The sequence below is a fragment of the Peromyscus maniculatus genome, chromosome 12, assembly GCF_049852395.1.
Source record: "Peromyscus maniculatus bairdii isolate BWxNUB_F1_BW_parent chromosome 12, HU_Pman_BW_mat_3.1, whole genome shotgun sequence".
Lineage (NCBI taxonomy): Eukaryota > Metazoa > Chordata > Mammalia > Rodentia > Cricetidae > Peromyscus > Peromyscus maniculatus.
This window is the reverse complement of record NC_134863.1, coordinates 80,290,137-80,310,897: the sequence shown is the minus strand read 5'-3', so window position 1 is coordinate 80,310,897 and position 20,761 is coordinate 80,290,137. Positions and strand designations below refer to the sequence as shown.

Here is a 20,761-nt window from a genome sequence, read left to right as displayed (position 1 = left end):
TCTTTAGGGGCCACTGTTCAGTCTGTCTATCATTTGGTGGGACCAGGAAATCAGAAATTGTGTTTGGGGATTGGTAAGATGGCTCAGTGGTTAAAAGTGCTTGCCACCAAGCCTAACAAACTGAGGTCAATGCTCAGGACCCACATGATGGAAGGAGAGAACCAACTCTCCCAAGTTGTTCTCTGACCTCCACACTCACTGTTGCAGGTGGGCACCCCCCGCCATGTACAAAATAACTAAAGGTAATTTAAAAAATAATGTATTTTATTACATCTGTACTCCTGCAGTTCCTTTAAATATTACACACACACACACACACACACAGACACACACACACACAGACACACACACATCTGAATTAGTAGATATGGGAATGGACAATTAATTCCTTCAGTTCCCAGGTTAGCTCACTAATAATTTCAGAACTCCCTATTTCCATACTTGGTTGTAAATCTGAATTGACTTGTTATAGAAAAATATGAGGCAAAGAGGGGAGTTTTCCACTGAGACTGTTCTTGAATCAAGCTGTTGGTACAAGATGCAGTGAACATGCCAGGTGCTTCTAACTTTGAAGTGGCTTCTGGGTATGTCTTGACAGGGCATGCTGACAGAGTTCTAATACTACTACTACTACGATTTTGGCACTGGGAAACTTTGTAGTTTGTGAACAGAGCTTAGTACCATGATTGTTACAATGTATTTATACATAGCAGTAATAGTGCTAATGAACATTTGGTTTGTTCTGTTTCTAACCTGTGTGGTAGGAGTGTCATTCGGCACCACATGGAAAGACATGGGACCCAGAATGGCTCTCAGGCTGGCCCAATCACAACTCTGTGAACAGTCACAAAGACATTTTAAGTTGAGTTCAATAATGACTCAAATTGTAGCTGAAGCTAATTTTGCCAAAATTTCAATATTCGAGACATAAATTTTTACTTTCCTTTTTTTTCATACTAACAAGTTTGTGAGATGATAGCAAATAGTTTACTATTAAATATCGAATTTAAGCAAAGAGTTTAAGTCGCCCTACATGCCGACTGCACCAATGATGGTGTGCTTGGGTCCTGCCTCACTGTGAACCCTGTAAGCCACAGTGACAGAGAGATGCATGATCTTCACCCACAGAGGGGTGACTTCAGTGTCTGGCACTTTGGAAGGTCATGTGACAATGCAGTGGCTCATCCCTTGTGCTATTGTGGAATGTGAAGAAGAAAGAAAAAACAGCACATTAAGAAAAGGTCAGCAGGAGATCCAAGTTCACTGAACTTTCTGCTTTATGAGTTCTGAAATATTAAGCAACAAGGACATCATTCCCCTTTAACACCCACCACCCTGTTTATCTCTGACCTGCCCCCTGCAGGGGGTTCCTGGAACTCACCCAGAGAAAAGGGAAGTGCTGGAAACTCAAGAGGCTTTCTGGGATCCTACCCTAAGACTTCCCAGTGCCCCTGTGAGCGTCTTGCCCACTGTTACCTGAGCTTTTCCTGGGGAGACGTGAACAAATGTCTACTCACCCCAGTAGGGCACCAGTGACAGGCAAAGCCCCATCTCACCCAAGGCCAGCTTGCTGAACCAGTGAACCTACTGGGCTTGCTCACAGGTGTCGTCATCGCAAAGACACAACTCTGGTTGCAAATGAGATAAAAGTTTATTCTGGAGCCGAATATGAATGACCATGGCCTAGGAACACAGATTTAGGTTACCCATAATTCCACATTCCAATGTGGTAATGTTTGATGAGGCCTTATAGTAACAGAACAGAGACAGTCATAAATCAAGGCAGTTTTCAAATTCCTTGGTGGAAACATTCAGTAGGTGGTGTGGTGGTTTGAATGTAATTGGCCCCCATAAGCTAATAGGAAGTGGCACTATTAGGAGGTGTGGCCTTGTTGGAGTAGGTGTGGCAGTGTTGGAGGAAGTGTGTCTAAGTTCACTTCCTGTTGCCTGTGCATAAAGATGTAGAACTCTCAAGAACTTTCAGCTACCTCTCCATCACCATTTCTTCCTGCATACTGCCTTACTTCCTACCATGATGGTAATGGACTAAACCTCTGAAACTGTAAGCCAGTCCCAATGAAATGTTTTCCTTTATAAGAGTTGCCATGGTCATGGTGTCTCTTCACAGCAATAGAAACTCTAACTAAGACAGAAAGAAGTGAGAACCAGGAGTGGGGTGTTTCTGTGATAGGTCTGACCAGTTTTTTGTTTGGAGGACTATGGAGTATGGGACTGTGGATTAGAAAATCAGTTGAATGCTTTAAGTGTGTTTTAATGGGCTGTAATAGTAGGGACATGGAAGACAGTGGTGCTGAGGGTGATTTGAACTGTGGGGGGCTGGCCCAAGAGGTTTCAGAGAAGATTGCAAGTATGTGGCTTAGAGACTTGGGATATTTTGGTGAAGAATGTGGCTGCTTTTTGCCTTTGTCTGAAAAGTCTGCCTAAGGCTAAAGTGAAGAGTTTTGGATTAATTCCATTGGCAGAGGAAATCTCAAAACAGTCTAGTATTGATATTATTGTGTGGTTATTACTGGTCACTCTTATACATATTTATAATGAAAAGGAACAAGCTGAGCAAGGAAAAAATACAAAATGTACAATTTGAGGAGGAAAGGAGCACCAGGAAGTGGAATGGAGCTAAATCCTGTCTTCAAGGAGATAAACAGATTAAGAAATGGAATAAAGGGAGAGGTGACCTCAGGGCAAGATCTCACCCAGCTAAGCTTCCAATTTGTGAAAAAGAATTAAAGAAAAGCTTAGAGTCAGGTGTGGTGGTGCACGCCTTTAATTCCAGTACTCCAGAGGCAGAGGTAGGTGGATCTCTGAGTTTGAGGCCAGCCTGGTATACTGAGTGAGTTCCAGGACAGCAAGCTTAGGCAGTGAAGGAAACCATTGGAAACGGAAAGCTAGTGAAGAATTAACTGAACGAGGGACATGTTCCAGCCCCAGCAAGGAGCAGAACTTGGCAGCTTCAGCCATGTGGTTCTAGCTTTAGAGTCTAAGGTAGAGAAAGGGGGGGTTGGAATCTTCTTCCTTCAAAACTAAAGAAAGCTGCTGAAGCCAGACATGTGTCAGGGGTATCCCTGAATGGAGGCCAAGAGAGGCCATTATGTAAAGCTGTGAAGGTGAAGCCTGGATTGCCTTGGACACCCCAAGATGTTAGAGATGCTAGAGTCGTGGGGTACCCACTGAGGAGAGATACAAACGGGGAGTAGAACCAGCCCAAGAGACAAAGTGTATTGCAGTGTAGCCATAAGTTTCTCCTGTCCCACCCAGCCCTGGAGTCCCACAGCTGCTTATAAAATAATCACTCAGAGGCTTAATATTAATTGCAAATTATATGGCCTATGGGCTCAGGCTTCTTGCTAGCTAGGTCTTACAACTTAAATTAACCCATTCCTATTGCACTATGTTGCCACATGGCTGGAATATTACTGGTCTGCTGGCATCTTGTTGCTCCTTGGCCAGTGACTGATGTCTCTCCTCCTCTCCTTTCTTCTCTCTCTTCAGCTCAAATGTACCACCTAATCTTATTCTGCTTGCCATTGGCCAAACAACTTTATTTATCAACCAACCAGAGCAACACATAGTCACAGTATACAGAAAGACATCCCACAGCATTGCAGTCAATAGAGTTGAAAGGAATTGAAGATCTGAAGAATGGTTTGACATCAGGCATGGAGATGCAGAGTTTGGAGTTTGCCCAGTTGGTTTTTGGTCTTACTTTGATCCAGTATTTCCTTACTATTCTCCCTTTCCTTCATTTTGGAACAGTAATATATATCTTATGCCATTATATGTTGAAAATATATGATTTGGTTCTTTGATTTTGATTTTATAAGGGATTACAGTTAAGAAATTGCATGAATCTCAGAATAGACTTTGAACTTTGCACTTTTAAACATTGTTGAGACTGTGATAGACTATGGGGACGTTTGGAGTTGGACTAAAGGCATTTTGCATTATGATATTGTTATAGGCTTATGGTGGGGCAAGGAGTGGAATGTGGTAGTTTGAATGTAATTGGCCCTCATAATCTCATAGGGAGTGGCACTATTAAGAGGTGTGGCCTTGTTGGGGTAGTTGTGGTAGTGTTGAAAGAAGTATGTCAAAGGTCATTTCCTGTTGCCTGTGGATCAAAATGTAGAACTTTCAATCACTGCCTGGGGACCAGCCCCCAGCAACACAAGGCTCAAAGGGAATCCACAGAGTCGGAGTGTACTATGACTTTCATATCTGAAGGTTTAGGGAAAAAGAGACTCACACTCTCTTGATGGTTACCTTCTTTATTCTTTGTCTGTATTCTCTCTATTCTTTATTTTCCTGGTGATTTCCTTCCTCATTCCTGATGCTTTCCTTCTAAGTCTATCTTTATTCTTGATGTTTTCCTTCTAACTCTCTCATCCTTGATGTTTTCCTTCTAGTTCATTTTAATCCTATCTTTGTTTTTTCCCTTACAGCTTATATACCCCAGCAAAATCTTTCAGGCAATATAAAAATTACAATGTGGTTACATTCTGTTTCTCAAGTGAATGTTTACAATGAATACAAAACAAACAGTAAAAGACAGCATGTTTTCCAGATCCCTTACATGATCAAACATTTTAAGTATTACAGGTGATAAAGAAATTATCCCAAGAACCCATGTGCATTCATACCCAAGCAACTTGCTATAGACTAACTGTGTAGGCAAGCAAGATATTCTTCTCAGGTCTTTTACTGGCAGGCTGCATTTTGCAGTTACAAAGAAAGGGCCAATTACTTTATTGCTTATCTTGAAAGGTAATCTTATAAGGAATCTTAAAGGAATCACAAACCTAAACTTTTATATATGAAAAATAATCACTCAGCTCTACTTTAAATATTTAGGATATGTACTCACTCATTAATAGTTTCTTTTTATATCAGGAGATTGAGGCCAAAAATAGGAACAAGGAGTAAATCATCATTTTTGGTCATCAAAACCTAGCAAGAAAGGCAAATCAGCTAATAATAATTGGGCTGCTTTGTTCTTGTTCCCTGATCCTAAAAAATTTCTCATTCAACTATGTGCCTTTCTAATACTTTAGATTATCTTCTTGGGTTTTTTTTTTAACCTCAAAGCTATTTGACAAAACATTTTAGTCTAATTTTGAGTTATTTCCAAAGCCTGTTTCAGCTATGACACACTCTGAAACCTGTGAACACATCTCCCAACCTTAAGGTTAAAAGAATTTAAGCTAGTTGGGTTACTAGGACTCAATTGTTTTTCTTAATCATTAACCTAAGCCACAGTCTATATGGCTCCTCAATAGAAACTCATGTGTTCTAGCTGTGTGACACTTCCTTTTTTTTAAATCATCAACACTCTGTACAGCTTAAGAAAAAAAAATCATCTTCATCATAGTCCACAGGCAAAAATCCCCAGTAGAACTGGATGTTTCCATGAGATAAACACACTACATTACAGGCAGAGGATCTCTTCACAGCAACAGAAACCCTAACTAGAGATGACAGACACCTGTTCATACTATTCCAGATACCAGAGAAAGATAGCAGCAGCAAACATGTGAAGGCACAGCAGAAGCAAAAGACATTCTGGGGCCTGTGGTCTCAGGCCTTGCCTATCCAAGATTCATCCATCAAGGAGTTGCTTCCTGGTGGGGCTGACACCTTGAACTTCAATTGGCACCTGCTGTTCCTCTGACACCTCAGCCACCAGCAACTCTCAGCTACCTCTCCAGCACCATGTCTGCATGCACGTTGTCTTGCTTCCCACCATGACAATAATGGACTAAACCACCTGAAACTATAATATAGCCCCAATCGAATGTGCTTTCCTTTACAAGAGTTGTCGTGGTCATGGGGTCTCTTCACAGCAACAGAAACCCTAACTAGAGGTGACAGACAGCAAAGTGGGGAAATCTCTGCTACAGGCCTTGGGTGCTATCTGATGACATTCTTAGCATCTTTGTAGTGGAAGCTAGTGGTCTGTTAATACATTCTAAAAAGGTTTTACCTGTTAGTCACAAGGATGTTAGGTCAGACACAGACATGGAATAATAGACAGGAAATCTATTAAGGAGGCTGAAAATAGCCTAGGATGAATTGTAATTAAGGCTCTGAACCTGCAACATTCCAACCGCTTCACAGTCATTAAAGTGCACCTGTGTGCTGCCTCACTGTGAACTCTGTAATCCACAGTGAAAGAGATAGACACGATCTTTCTAATCAAGTAATCAGCCTTGTAGAAGGTTCAGGGTAGAGTGTGGTTCCTTCCAGGGTCGTCTGTTCATATAGAGGATGGGTTCCAAGGAGTCACATACAAGGACATGGGTGACCTCAAAACATCACTGAAAAGTCCCACTCCAACACGCATGATAACATCCCCAAAGCTGCACAGATAGTTAGCCTTCCACACTCTATACTCTAGCACCTACCTTCTCTTTCAGAGAAGCTCCAGAGGGGTGTAGACACTGAAGAAGGTACACAGGCCAAGCCAGAGGGATACAGATGGAGATATGAAAACTTTCATTTTCTTATCTCAAATGTTTAAAATTGTATTTGGGTATTGTTTACAGTGTAGACAATACGTGTATGGTTTTTGTAAATAAAGTATCATATCTATTTGGGAAGATTTTCCATTTTTTTTAACTGATGAGATAATTTTAGACTAGTTTGGAGACCAAACTGCTATCAGCATAAAATCTAAATCGCTCAGCTTGGCCAGCAAGGTCCTGTCTAGACTTGCACTATGTATGTTCTCAGCTCATGGGCCCAGGACATCTGATGTGTGATGTGGTCTGAACACACCAGGCACTTCAGTTATTCTTTGCACTGCATGTCTCTCCTAACCTAGCCCCCGTCTTCCCAAAGTCCAACAGTGCCCACCCCGAATGCTTCATCTGCATCTTTACCGAGTGCTGCCAGAGGCTCGTCTTCTCATTGACTGCCTGGCTGCTGTTTCCTAAAGTGTATTGTTCCTTGGGAAACGTCAAGATCTGTGAAGGATGTGTGGTACCTTCCTTCTTTTGGATTCCCATGATTAGAGTGTTTTATGTTAGTCTGATATCGAGTAAACGCCCTCTAAACATTGGTCCACCATTGTCTGGGTAAAGAGGATCTAGTTGTAAACACTGGCATCACCAATTGGTGCTGCATATCTGCTCGGAGATTGGCACCAGTGTGCAAATGTCCAAATATCTGTGGCTTACAGCAGTGTCTTACATCACAGCCCAGTGACACTTAAGGAGGGGTGTCCTCCTCTCCACAGTCATCCGAGACGCAAGCTTTTCTTGGTAGTTTTGACATCTTCTAGAGCTCTTGGGTCTTCCTCAGAATTTCCTTCTCTAGTCAGTCGATTGGAAGTCAATCGCATAGCACCGTACCATTAAAGGGAACTTAGACAAGAAGCCAGGCATGCCAGGAGGGGAGAAAAGAGGCTGGGGTACTGATGGGCAGAGGACTTTCGGTACCCAGGTCAGCAGGCAGATGAGTGGAGAGCTGACAAAAATTCAGAGAGCATCAGCAGACATGAAAAGTTCTAGCAAAGCGGTAAAAACTGTGTCCGCTCATGAGATCTGAGACTTTAAACCACTGTTGAGATTTTAAAGTCTGAGGGACTATTGAGACTTAGCTGAAGAACTCTCAGTAGCAAAGACTTTTGAATTAAGTAGATACGGACCTCAGTTGCTTCAGCACAAATTCCACAGAGATTCCTTCTCAATCTAGGGTTACGCCCAGGGTTTAGAGCATGTTTAGACTTGGCTCCCAAAGTCTTAAACTGGAGGAGTTGCATTTGTGAGAAGATACTGTGTACGAGGGAGGAGAGCTTCTGGAACATGCACCCCAAACATACTTGGAATGTCGTAAATAATGATGTTTTGAATTCTGTAAACTTAATGAATGTAGAGGACAGAAGTATGCCTGGAGAAATGCAGTACCATTCTTCAAATCATTGCAACAATTAAAAATCAAATGTGATCTAAAAGTTTATTTCAGAAGTATATTTAATTTGAGGTCAGAAGGGATTTTTATTCAAAAATGGAAAGGAACTCGGGAAATGACCCCAGTAAAGAAAATGGGGGAATGCAAAGAGCTAGAGGTTGATAAGGGCTCCAGTCTGAGCTGGGGTACTGAACATAAGCGCAGAAAACAGGCAGGGCCCAGGACCCCAAGAAACACATTTTAAGCCAGTATTTGGGGAGCTAGCAAAGAAGTCTGTCACAAATGTAGTTCCCAAAGTGTTACAGCAAAAGCATTTGAAGATTCTGAGGAGGCAAAAGTGAAGGGCCATGCAATAAAGAGGACACCAAATACATCCCACAAAGTCTATCAGTTTGTTTTCCATTACTATAAGGAAATATCTGAGGCCGAGAGGTTTATAAAGAAAAAGAGGTTTCTTTACCTCACAGTTCTGAAGGCTAAAAATACAGTAGCACTGCACTAGCTCTTGTAAGCACCCCATGGCAACTGGCATCATGGTGGAAGCATGTGGGAGAGAGAAACTGTGGTGAGAAAGAAAGCCAGAACTCAGAGGGGGGTCAGACTCCTTCCTTTTTTAACAGCCCTCTCACCAGAACCAATCAGAATCCAACAAGCCTTGCATTGCTATCTGAGAGCAAGGCCCTCAGTGGCCTAATGATCTCCAGGCAGCTCTGCCTCTAAAAGGCCCCACCGCCTCTAACACGGCCACATTAGAGACCCACCGAGACAGGAACTCTTGACAGTGAGCCACAGGATGGAGCGTGTCCCCGCATGGTTGGCACACATTTTACCAGTGCTTGCCGAGAGCTTGAGGGACAGCCTGAGGGACAGCCGGTCAGCTTACACATGAGTTTTGAGGGCATACAGGGTCTGCTACCCTTTCTCTGGTCCTACTCTTTGATTTCCAATTATGCAGCCTGCATTCTACCCGCCCCCCCCCCCCCCGCCCCAAGTCTACTGCCCCAGCCCCTTATCCTGCTCCTCAGCCCCAGGGTGGAGCGTCTGACTCAGGGAGAAGACACATTTTGTCTCTATCTATTGGGAAACTGGAAAGACAGTCAGGTCTCTTCAACTGATGGTTTCAAAGGCTAAAAATACAAATCCTCTGTAGGTTGCTCAACTGAAAAAAAAAAAAAAAAAAGCTGTCTCTAACACCCTCTTGTCCCTAGAAGGTAAGAGCTTGTCTGAGAATCCCGCCCATGGGGGAGGAAGACTGAAGCTTGATAACCTACCGTCCTGAGCAACAGGATCAAGGCATGCTTAAAAGGCATCCGCGACTCTTTAGACATGTCAGCCAATCTTTTTCACTCCGGTAGTGTGAACTGTCTTCCTGTGGCTGCCATTTGTGGAGCTGTGCTTTTCCATTCAATCAGCAGAACTGGTTTGAGTCCTTGCTACATGCAAAGCACCTCACTAGAAACAAAACACAAGGCCAAACCAGAGCCCTTTCATCAGGGTCGGGGCTCTTCTCCCACTAGAAAACACCTTTAAGCCAGTAATCAGAGTAGACTGCCACAATTCCAAGTGACTATTGGTGCAGCGTATTAAGCCTGTGTGTAACTACACCTTGGGTTTGAAGACATCGAATATTCTTCACTGAGGAGGTGATATTTGAGCAAGGGACTATTTCTTCTTTTCTTTTGAAAAAGAAGCATGCTATGCTTAATGTTGCATATATGTAACCCCCATAAATCTAAGAGAAGTCATTTTAAGTAGTGTTTTCCTAATCTAATTATGTTGCTTTGATAAGTCATGGTATATATTAATTATACACAATGAGTTTATGGCATTCACATACACATGCCTACACACACGTTTTTTTACACATCTTCCTTGTCTCTTCCTACTCCCTCTGATTCTGAGGAGGGGACTATTTCCAAAGAGAGGAAAAAGGAAGATATATGACACCCATAATATCAGCATAGAATGAAGAGGATTTGGAAAACCTCAGAGGACAGAAAACTGAGACTACGGCAGTAGGGTGGCAGTGAGGAGGGAGAGCCCCGAGGTCCGGTTGGGCTGGAACCCTCTGGCCATGTGGACGGGACACGTCCTTTTCTCGGCATTCACCTCCTCTTGGCTCTGCCGTGCAGCATTTGTCCCTCTGTCACAGTAGGACCCCTCTTGTGCTACCATAAAATGTAGGTAAGGTAACTGAGTTGTGGCCATTCTGTTTATAGCCTGGGTACAAACCAGTGACCACGCAGCGAAGCTAGGGTCTTCACAGTCTGTGATTAACAAGCACGCAGAAAGAAATTCCTGGAGAACTGGAGGAGGAACAGGTCGAAATGGAGTGAAATGACTAGCAGGACATTTGCCCCGTCCTTACACCCTTAGTGAAGCTTCCAGCAGCTGGCCACCTCATCCTGGCCTTTGGGCCCCCTGGTGTCTAGGGGCAGGGATTGTCTGAGTCAGGCCCTGACCATTGTAAAGAGAGTCCCAAATCTCCTTGGAAACTTCTGGTATCCGTTTTCCAGCAAACAGCCATGCTTTTCCCTTCCTGTCCCCTCTCTTCCCGGCATGCCCTGCACAGTATGGGCACCTGACAAATGTCACTTCCTCCCAGGTTGTGGCTGATGCATAGATGGACTCTTACCAACCCTGTTCCTGTGACTGTCTCTTTTAGGCAGGGGTCAGAGAGAGCCAGTGATATTCACAGTATTCCTAGTGTCATGAGCACAAGGTTACTGGGATGTGGAGTCCCAGAAACCTCATAGAATCTGGGACAACTATTGTCTAAAATGATCTTGTAGTTGATAAAGTCCCTCCTGTCCTTACAAAGTGGGATAGTCAGTCACCTATGCCTTCTGATGACATTTAAATCAGGCAAGCCTCTTGTTCACGAAACACACTGGCCCCCAAGTTTCTCAGAGCTTTTTACTCACAAATAAACCTTTCAATAAACTTTCAGAATCTCCTATGTCTGCTTCAAAACAAACACAAGACACTACAAAAAAGCTTATCCAGTCCTGCAGTAAAGCAAGTCATGCCTCTACTGCCTCTCTATAGCCATCTCTGTGTTCTGGTAACTAGTCTCAGTTCGGCTCTGTTCATCTTCTTCCATTGAGTATAAGGCTTGGAAGGCAGCACACAGCTGCCATGGATTGCTGTGGGATGGTCTGTATGTCGAATTGCTCTGATTGGTCAATAAATAAAACACTGATTGGCCAGTGGCCAGGCAGGAAGTATAGCGGGACTAACAGAGAGGAAAAAAGAAAGAACAGGAAGGTGGGAAGAGACACTGCCAGCCACCGCCATGACAAGCAGCATGTGAAGACGCCGGTAAGCCACGAGCCATGTGGCAAGGTATAGATTTATGGAAATGGTTAATTTAAGATATAAGAACAGTTAGCAAGAAGCCTGCCACGGCCATACAGTTTGTAAGCAATATAAGTCTCTGTGTTTACTTGGTTGGGTCTGAGCGGCTGTGGGACTGGCGGGTGACAGAGATTTGTTCCGACTGTGGGCAAGGCAGGAAAACTCTAGCTACAATGCATAGTTGTTTCTTCTGCTTGGCCCGGTCCAGGGCTTGGCACATGGCACCTGCCTGACTTCTGACCGGGCTCCCTCCTTGTTCCCCATTGTTGCAGCTCTGGGTCCTCCCATGAAGGTCTGGCTTGGCCATGGGCTCTGATGTCACAGCGAAGAAGAAGAATCAAGTTCATTACAACAAAAGCTCCATGAAGGCAGAACCCTGAAGGGTCTGAAGTCTAAGCTGTTTCTTTAGGGCTAGCAAAGTGCCCACCAACTAATAAACAGTAGATGTGAACTGACTGGATGACCATGTTAATAAACTGTAGGTGTGAACTGACTGGATGGCTGTTAGTACACTAAGTGTGAACTGACTGGATGGCTGTATTAGTACACTGTAGGTGTGAACTGACTGGATGGCTGTGTTAGTACACTGTAGGTGTGAACTGACTGGATGGCTGTGTTAATACACTGTAGGTGTGAACTGACTGGATGGCTGTGTTAATACACTGTAGTGTGAACTGACTGGATAGCTGTATTAGTACACTGTAGGTATGAACTAAGTGGATGGCTGTGTTAATACACTGTAGGTGTGAACTGACTGGATGGCTGTGTTAGTACACTGTAGTGTGAACTGACTGGATGGCTATATTAGTACACTGTAGGTGTGAACTGACTGGGTGGCCGTGTTAATACACTGTAGTGTGAACTGACTGGATGGCTGTATTAGTACACTGTAGTGTGAACTGACTGGATGGCTGTGTTAATACACTGTAGTGTGAACTGACTGGATGGCTGTATTAGTACACTGTAGGTGTGAACTGACTGGATGGCTGTGTTAATACACTGTAGGTGTGAACTGACTGGATGGCTGTATTAGTACACTGTAGTGTGAACTGACTGGATGGCTGTATTAATACACTGTAGGTGTGAACTGACTGGATGGCTGTGTTAGTACACTGTAGGTATGAACTGACTAGAGGGCTGTGTTAATACACTGTAGGTGTGAACTGACTAGAGGGCTGTGTTAGTACACTGTAGTGTGAACTGACTAGAGGGTTTTATTAATACACTGTAGGTGTGAACTGACTTGAGGGCTGTGTTAGTACACTGTAGTGTGAACTGACTGGATGGCTGTGTTAGTACACTGTAGGTGTGAACTGACTGGGTGGCTGTGTTAGTACACTGTAGGTGTGAACTGACTGGATGGCTGTGTTAGTACACTGTAGGTGTGAACTGACTGTCTGGCTGTGTTAATACACTGTAGGTGTGAACTGACTGGATGGCTGTGTTAGTACACTGTAGTGTGAACTGACTGGATGGCTGTGTTAATACACTGTAGGTGTGAACTGACTGGATGGCTGTGTTACAGTTGCTGCCAGTGCCTTCCTCCAGTTCTTGACTTGGCTGAGCCCATTTCTACCCTCCATGTAGCCTGTGCCTGTCTGTCGGAGCCCTGGCATATTCAGCTTCGCCTCCTTCCAGTTTCTTGGTGCCTGTGGCCTCACCTTGCACCCTCAGTGTGTCCCCTTCCCGCTCTCATCATATTCTTTGGACACACATTTAGCACCTCAGAATAACCTTCTCTGGCTTCCCCATCCCTTTTTACGGTGTCCCTGCACACAGCTCCGATCTTCCCTGTCATGTACACCAAGTATCACCCCATCCCTTTAGTGTTCAGTATGCACAGTGTTCGGTTTGCCTTTAACTGTCAGGTAAGTCAGGAGAAACTTCAATTGTTCGCAAAACTGAACCCTGACGCCTTCTGCCACAATGCTTGTTTTCCTCCAGAGACACCACAAGAGGGAGCATCATCTATTATAGCCTGGCCAGTCACTCATTTTCCCCAGGTACTCTTTAAAATACAAAGGTTTCCCATTTTTCTTCCCCAGTTTATTTTTTCAGTGCTTATATATTGCTTTGTTTTGAGACCCCACAAAAAATTTTTGACAAAATTGAGTCATAAGATTTGTTCTGGGATAGAAGCAGATAATTGATTAAAATTGGCAGCTGATTAGTCTTTTTATTATCCCTTCACATAGTTACAATGGACTCTGGTACATGAGTGCTTTGTAGGACCAGAGAAGGGATTACTGTGTTGGCGGAGATGAGGGTCGTAAGGAAGTTTACCATTAAATGTTTCATGGCTGTTCACATTGTGCTGGTTAGACAGCATGCATGGGTAGGCAGCCAGCGTGCGTGGGTGGGCAGCCAGGGAGTGTGGGTAGGCAGCCAGCGTGCGTGGGTGGGCAGCCAGGGAGCATGCGTGGGCAGGGTACTCCTACTAGGAACTGCTTGTCTTTGAATTCTAGGAAGTCAGATCCAGAGTGGGAGAAGGGCATGTGCTTGCTCTGGGTTGTACAAGTACAGGTAGGCAGTCCTGGGTGTTGGCAGGGTGTGCTCACTGAAGTAACTCCAAGTCCCTGCAGTAGACAGAATGTGGTAGCCCCTCTGCTGACATCACCCCAGCTCCCCTGACACGCTAGTCTTGCTGTCAGCACATATCTCTGGGAGTTTTATGCCTCAACTGAGCAGAGTTCAGAAGTCTGGCTGCTGCTTCTCATGAAGTGCCAAGATAAAAGCACTGCCTGTCTCAGTCGGAACTGCAGGACAGGAAAGTTTACAGCTGGTGGTCTGGGATGTTTTCCCAGCAGGGTGTGCGTTCTGAGGAGGCTGTGATAATAAAGCTTCAGGATTCCTTTCAGGTGACTTCCACCCAACTGGCTCATGAAGGAGAAACAGGAACACACCAGTCCATGCTGGACAAGAATGACCCCACCTTCCAGCCTCTGCCTGCTTCTGCTCGGAGCACTGGGCATCTTTGCACTTGGCCGCTTCACAAAAGGTCAGAAGAACAGCACGCTGATCTTCACAAAGGGAAATACCATTCGGAACTGCAGCTGCCCTGTAGACATCAGAGACTGTGACTACAGTTTGGCCAACTTGATGTGCAGCTGTAAATCTGTCCTTCCTTTCGCCATGGAGCAAACTAGCTATCATGACCAGCTGACCATCTGGTTCACAGATACGTCCACATTGGGCCACCTGCTGAAGTTCACTCTGGTCCAAGACTTGAAGCTTTCCTTGTGTGGTTCCAACACCCTCCCTACCGAGTACCTGGCTATCTGTGGGCTAAAAAGGCTTCGCGTCAATGCTGAGGCCAAGCATCCCTCCCGGGAGCAGAGCCTGCTCATCCACAACAGAAGGGAAGGCGGTTCCTTGTACAAAGGCTGGCAAACATGTATGTTCATCTCACTCTTAGATGTGGCTCTTTTCAACAGGGACTCATCTTTAAAGTCATACAGTATTGATAACATTTCTAGCCTCACCAGTGACTTCCCTGGTTTTTCTTACTTTAAAGCTTCCCCAATGCCAAACAACAAAAGCTATGTTGTCACCATCATCTACTAGCACCCACCCACCAGGAACTCTCAGAAACTGACAGACCATTTGAAGAAGGAGTCTGGGGAGAAGGCCATGAGACAGGTGTGTTTATTCCATCTCTCAGCCTCCATTTACAACAAAGCCACACCTAAGAGCAGCGGGTTTCCTCTGCTCCGCTTCCAATGCGGGGAGCTCTCTGACTCCTGAGACATGTCCTGGGGGCCAGCGCGAAGCTAGGTCTTTATAACTGTCAGCCTGCGGAGAGATGCCAGGCTAGAAGGGAGGGAGCAGTGCACACCGGGCACTATTTATTGGAGCCCAGTGTAGGCATGGCCCCAAGGAAGGGATCTTTTCTCAGAATACAGTAATCCTTCCTTACCTGTGTGGGTACATTCCAGGACCCTGAGGATGCCTGATTGAGCCAACAGGACTAAACCCTGTGCCTACTGTATTTTACCTAAATGTAAGAGACATATGACAAAATCTAACTTATAAATTAAGATCACTGTGGGACTAACAAAAATTGTAACATACTGTAAGAAAGTTATGCAAACATGCTCTCACACACTATTACATAGTATGCACTCTTTCCATGACGATGGCTTCTCTTTGGCGTAGCATTGCTGCTTTGCGTGTGATGGCAATTATGGAGTAAAACATGGACTTCTGAATACTAACATGGTAGTCACAATAGTCAGTTTAATAACAGAGACAAGCCACTGAGTGCCTGATGGTTGGGAGTGTATATAGTGTTTCTGTGACAGGCAAAGGGATGATTCACGTCCCAGGTGGAATGGGCAGGACTACATTCTTCACACTCCTCAGAACAACTCAAAGTTGACTTCTGACTTCTAAGTGAAACTACAGATCAGGGACCACTGTGCCTTTTTTCCTTTTCTTCATTTTGTGACATGGCCTGGAATTCCCTGAGTCAAAAATGATAGATTTCAGAGGTTTGAGGACCTAAATTCCTCTAAATGACAAATTCTCTCAGGCCGATATTTTCCAAATAGTTGTGAAGAACAAATGCATTGAGAAATTGGCATTTTAAAATTGTATTTATGGATATTGGAAAAGTAGAATGTCAAGGACTGGGTGGAACCTTAACACTTAAGAATGCTTTGGGGTTCTAAGAGAGGGCATATGAGTGAAAATACACCAGACAACCACACACTTAACCTCAAACTTCTGCACAAAGTGCTGCTCCAGGCAAGGTTCTTTTCTGGTCGTCCCGCCCCCCCCCCCTTCACAGAGCACAGCCTGGACAAGGCTCTCTGGTCCTTCCCTTTCACAGAGCACAGCCTGGACAAGGCTCTCTGGTCCCCCCCCCCCTTCACAGAGCACAGCCTGGACAAGGCTCTCTGGTCCCCCCCCCCTTTCACAGAGCACAGCCTGGACAAGGCTCTCTGGTCCCCCCTTTCACAGATCACAGCCTGGACAAGGCTCTCTGGTCCCCCCTTTCACAGATCACAGCCTGGACAAGGCTCTCTGGTCCCCCTCCCTTTCACAGATCACAGCCTGGACAAGGCTCTCTGGTTCCTCCCCCCTTTCACAGAGCACAGGCCGGACAAGGCTCTCTGGTCCCCCCCCCCTTTCACAGAGCACAGGCCGGACAAGGCTCTCTGGTCCCCCCCCCCTTCACAGAGCACAGCCTGGACAAGGCTCTCTGGTCCCCCCTTTCACAGATCACAGCCTGGACAAGGCTCTCTGGTCCCCCCTTTCACAGAGCACAGGCCGGACAAGGCTCTCTGGTCCCCCCTTTCATGTTCTCTACTTTGGTTCGAGCATCTTTGTTCCCTCTCTACCCTGACCCCTGTCTCTCTCTTATCACTTCCCCTCCCCTCCTTCTCCCTCTTGCTCCAGAAATCAGAACTTGGGTTACTGTCAGGAGAACTGTTAAGCCACATTATGGATAGCTTGGGGATCTAACAATCACTTCTAACACGATGCTCAAATTATAAAGATTTAATTTTAAAATGAAATTTTGGTCCTGAGTCCATCTGGAAGCTTAAGATGAGAAAGTAAAGATACTTCATAGTTAACACAAATTCATTATACTTTGATAAAAGGAACCAGAACAACTAAAATTAACTAAATTGGTTCACCATTACACAAAGAAAAGTTTCCCTTATAGAGACCCAATTTACCATTGATGTGCAATATTTTTAAATACCCATGGTTCAAAGCTCAAGAGCATGCACTGCTCTTCCAGAGGCCACGAGTCCAGTCTCCAGCATCTGCACTGGTTTGCTCGCAGCCATCTGTGGGCTCCGGCTCCAGAGGAGCCAACAGGAACTTGTACATATGTGGCACACACACACACACACACACACACACACACACACACACACACACACGAATAAGGACTAAAACAAACCATTTAAAACCCATGCCAGTAGTGATACATATGTCTGAATTTAGAATAAAACAAAGTGGAAACATTTCTGAATTCATGATACCATAATGGTAAGAAATAATTTTACTGTAAGATCACAAGTTAGTCACATTTATCATATTTTTTTCCATCTTAACCTTAACATAAAATAACTCAACCTGAAATTTCTACATTTGCATAATTGACAAGGGATTTGGCCATTCAGACTAATTAATATGGGTCTACAAGGTCAGCATTTAAATTAGGTCAAACAAAGTCTAAACTACAGATTTTAATAGAAAATGCCATGGCCTCATTACTGATATAGTTCATAGGCAACATTAAAATGAGGAAAAGACAAAGAGTTGGTAAAGAAAAAAAGAGAAGGCAAGAAAGATGCAAGTAAAATGATAAATTTTATGTCTTCACCATCGCTACTGAATACATTACACGCTGAATTTGGATGAAAACCTATTAACAATGTATGAAAAAGTGAAGTTAGAAATTACATGTGCCCATAAAGGCCTTCCATCTGGGAACTGCTGCTGGCCGAGAGGCTTTCACATGTGGGTTATGTGATTTTTATGAGAACTGTTGTGGGCCACGTTGGTCCGGACCAGCAGTTTGTCACCTGCAGCCAGCTGGTTCAGGGTTAGCCATCATTTTGAAGATCAGGAAGACAGATATCTTCCTCATATACTCAAGGGGTAGTAAACATTGTGAAGATCAGGAAGGCAGATATCTTCCTCATATACTCAGGGGGTAGTAAACATTGTGCCGGTATACAGTTGTGAAGCACACAACTTATGAATAATAATAGTAGATATTATCCTTTATCTTAAGCTCTGTGTACAATTCTCAAAGAATGTTTTGTTTGATTTTTGCCAAATTCTTGTATCTAATGGTTGGAATTGGTGAGAAAATAAGGGTCTCATATAGACCCCATTTGATATTTTCATTTACATTAGAGATAAATGTAACACTAAGATACAAAAATATGTGCTCACTTCGGCAGCACGTAGACTAAAATTGGAACGATACAGAGAAGATTAGCATGGCCCCTGCGCAAGGGTGACATGCAAATTCGTGAAGCGGTCCATATTTTAAAAAAAAGATACAAAAATACATATGAATATCACTTGTTAGTCAATGACGTAAATACTTTTTACAGAATCCAATAGTATTTTCAAAAACTACAGGAATTTCCTTAATTTGGAAGACTATTTGCAATGTAAAGGTTATAGATATGACAAGTTATAAATTTAATCTATTTTCTATCATATCCAACAAAATAAAAAATAAGACCGTATGCAGTTCTTTCCGGTTTCAGTTATGCAAATGTTGACTATTATTAGTTTCAAGCTATTAAGAGAATTGAGAAAAGCCTCAGTGTGCTGAGATATAACTCAGCAGGAGAGAGCTTGCCCATACAAGCCTGCCTGATTTAAATCCCCAGCACGACACACACACACACACACACACACACACACACACACATACACACGCACAGTGCATGCCCCTTGTAGACGCAATACTCACACATAACTTCAAGAGCTTGACTACAAGTGCAATATAGTTAAGAAAATTACAAACCCATGAATTTTGCTGTTACAGGGTGTGACTATGACTTTCTCCCATGAAATCCAGAACTGATGAGAAAGAGAGCAGGCAAGAAGAGGGTAGACAGTAGACAGTGCAGAGTTTGTTGGAGGTAGAGTAAGTGAATTGCTCAGACAGGGTGGCGCAGCCAGCTGTTGGAGAGGACTCAGTTACTCCCAGGGACTTGGGTTAGGGGCCAAGCTGCAGCCGTCAGGCAGGTGGCTGAAGTGGAGTGGTAGTGAGGAGGATTATTAAAACTGGTTTAGGCAATCAAGAAGGTGAGGAGGTCTCACTGGAGTACCGATGGAGCTAAGAATAAATGAAAGAATGTTCATGAGCAGCACCGAGAAATGCAGTTAGAGTGTAGCTAAGATGATAAGCTGTGTTGTCTTCATCTTCTCCATTTTTAAAGTGCAGGCAATGTTTTCAGCTAGAAAAGCTTACTTAGAAGTCCACTTCAGTTTTAATAAATTCAAAGCTCTATCTCATTCTTCTTCCTATAATCATGCTATATACTCTTCCTGAATATTTATTACACAGCTTTGCTGGCTTCTGGTAAAACTCAAAATATATATACACACACAAAAAGAAATACTAATTCTGTTTTATACCCATAGAGGATATTTATAAACCTGTTGTCTTAAAAAAATTTATGCACTTTAAAATTCTCCCACAGTGGGGAAATAACAAATAGATGACAGTAATATAACATAGGCCATAGGTGGGTTCTTTTGAGAAAGGATGCATTGATAATTTTGCTTTTGCACTGGTCATACATGCACTTAAAGTATGCATTATGAATTAGATTGTATTCATTATATTTAGATGATACTGAATATAGTCTAAATCTAAATAATTCTAAAAGTAAGCCTGAATCGAAAAGAACTCTGGTTCTGAGTTACTCTGCTTCTGAGATGTGAGACACTGACCTGGATAGACACTGACCTGGATAGTCAATGCTCATTTTGTACGACATGTTCTAGGAAAAGGACTTCAGGAGACAGGTACTCTGGAGTTACTGTTAATTGTCATGCAAGATAATGTCCTGTCTTCATTCTGGATATCCTTAAACACTTTCTAACAATAAAGATACTTGATGGCCATTGGTACCTGTGTTAATTTTTTTTAATGACAAAAACAACCCTCTCTAGATCTTTAAAATCTAGATTGGGTCACTATTAATGGCTTGATGAAAAAAATATTATTTCACTGAATTAGAGTCAGTGGCTAAATTTTAGTAGAGTTTCAAACAAACAGTTTAGAATTGAGGGGTAGTGTTGATTATTATAGAATAAGGGAGATTTTTACTCTCAGGAATTTCAATAATTGTGTAAAATAAATCGACAGACTAATGGGAAGGAAGCTATCATGCACATACACACATCTCATAAAATGTGAGACTCGAAGGAGATGAAGCGTTTAGAACACATTTGACTACAAAAAGGAACAGAAGTTAACGTTTTTGGGGAGATGGGTGGTGATGAAATTTTTGGCGGGGGGGAAAAGGAGCAACATTATGGTGAATAATGGTCATCTTGCTCTGCAGGTAAGTCTCTTAAGGTGGTAAAAGTCACATGGGAGTAGCCCATCTGGATGGGACAGGGACCCACCTGAGGTGGCCTCCTTCAGCCTCTCCTCTGTTGTTAGGGTTCCCTAGTTGATGGGATTCCCAGGGAGGAGCTTGGACAGCTGTGTCTGCTTGTGGGGACTCTCTTCGGGCTGAAAGGAGAAGTGCAGAGAAAGCCTCGATCCTCTGCATTTCTTTTAATGGGGACAGTGAGGTGAGGTTTTTTAGAGAGGCCTTGGATTTCCTTTAAAATACCCCACAAGCCCAAAGCCCCATAGTTTGAGGGTTTGGGTTTTTTGTTTGTTTTTGCTTCATTTTTTCTTTTCTAAGACGTGTTTTCAGCCCAAAGGTGGTGGTGCAGACCTTTAGCCCCAGCACTCAGGGGGCAGAGGCAGGTGGGT

General features: G+C 43.7%; 1 protein-coding gene and 1 non-coding gene across 8 annotated transcripts in view; both read left to right on the top strand.

Annotated features, from left to right (window-relative positions):
- The window catches only part of Epcip (exosomal polycystin 1 interacting protein), a 31,975-nt gene extending 13,472 nt beyond the window's left edge, over positions 1-18,503 (top strand). For 2 of the 7 annotated variants that reach the window (XM_042259527.2, XM_042259529.2), the window contains exons 2-4: positions 11,556-11,761; positions 13,228-13,286; positions 14,142-18,503. In XM_042259527.2, the coding sequence (XP_042115461.1) occupies positions 14,164-14,847 (684 nt within the window). In that variant the 5' untranslated portion in view covers positions 11,556-11,761; positions 13,228-13,286; positions 14,142-14,163 and the 3' untranslated portion in view covers positions 14,848-18,503. Of the gene's footprint in view, positions 1-11,555; positions 11,766-13,227; positions 13,287-14,141 lie in introns of all 7 variants that reach the window. The other 5 variants (XM_076549199.1, XM_042259530.2, XM_042259528.2 and 2 more) reach the window with 4 other exon arrangements.
- On the top strand, positions 18,194-18,300 carry LOC121821847 (U6 spliceosomal RNA). The gene has a single exon (XR_006062724.1). It is a non-coding gene; the product is annotated as a U6 spliceosomal RNA (small nuclear RNA).
- Positions 18,504-20,761: the final 2,258 nt, after the last annotated feature.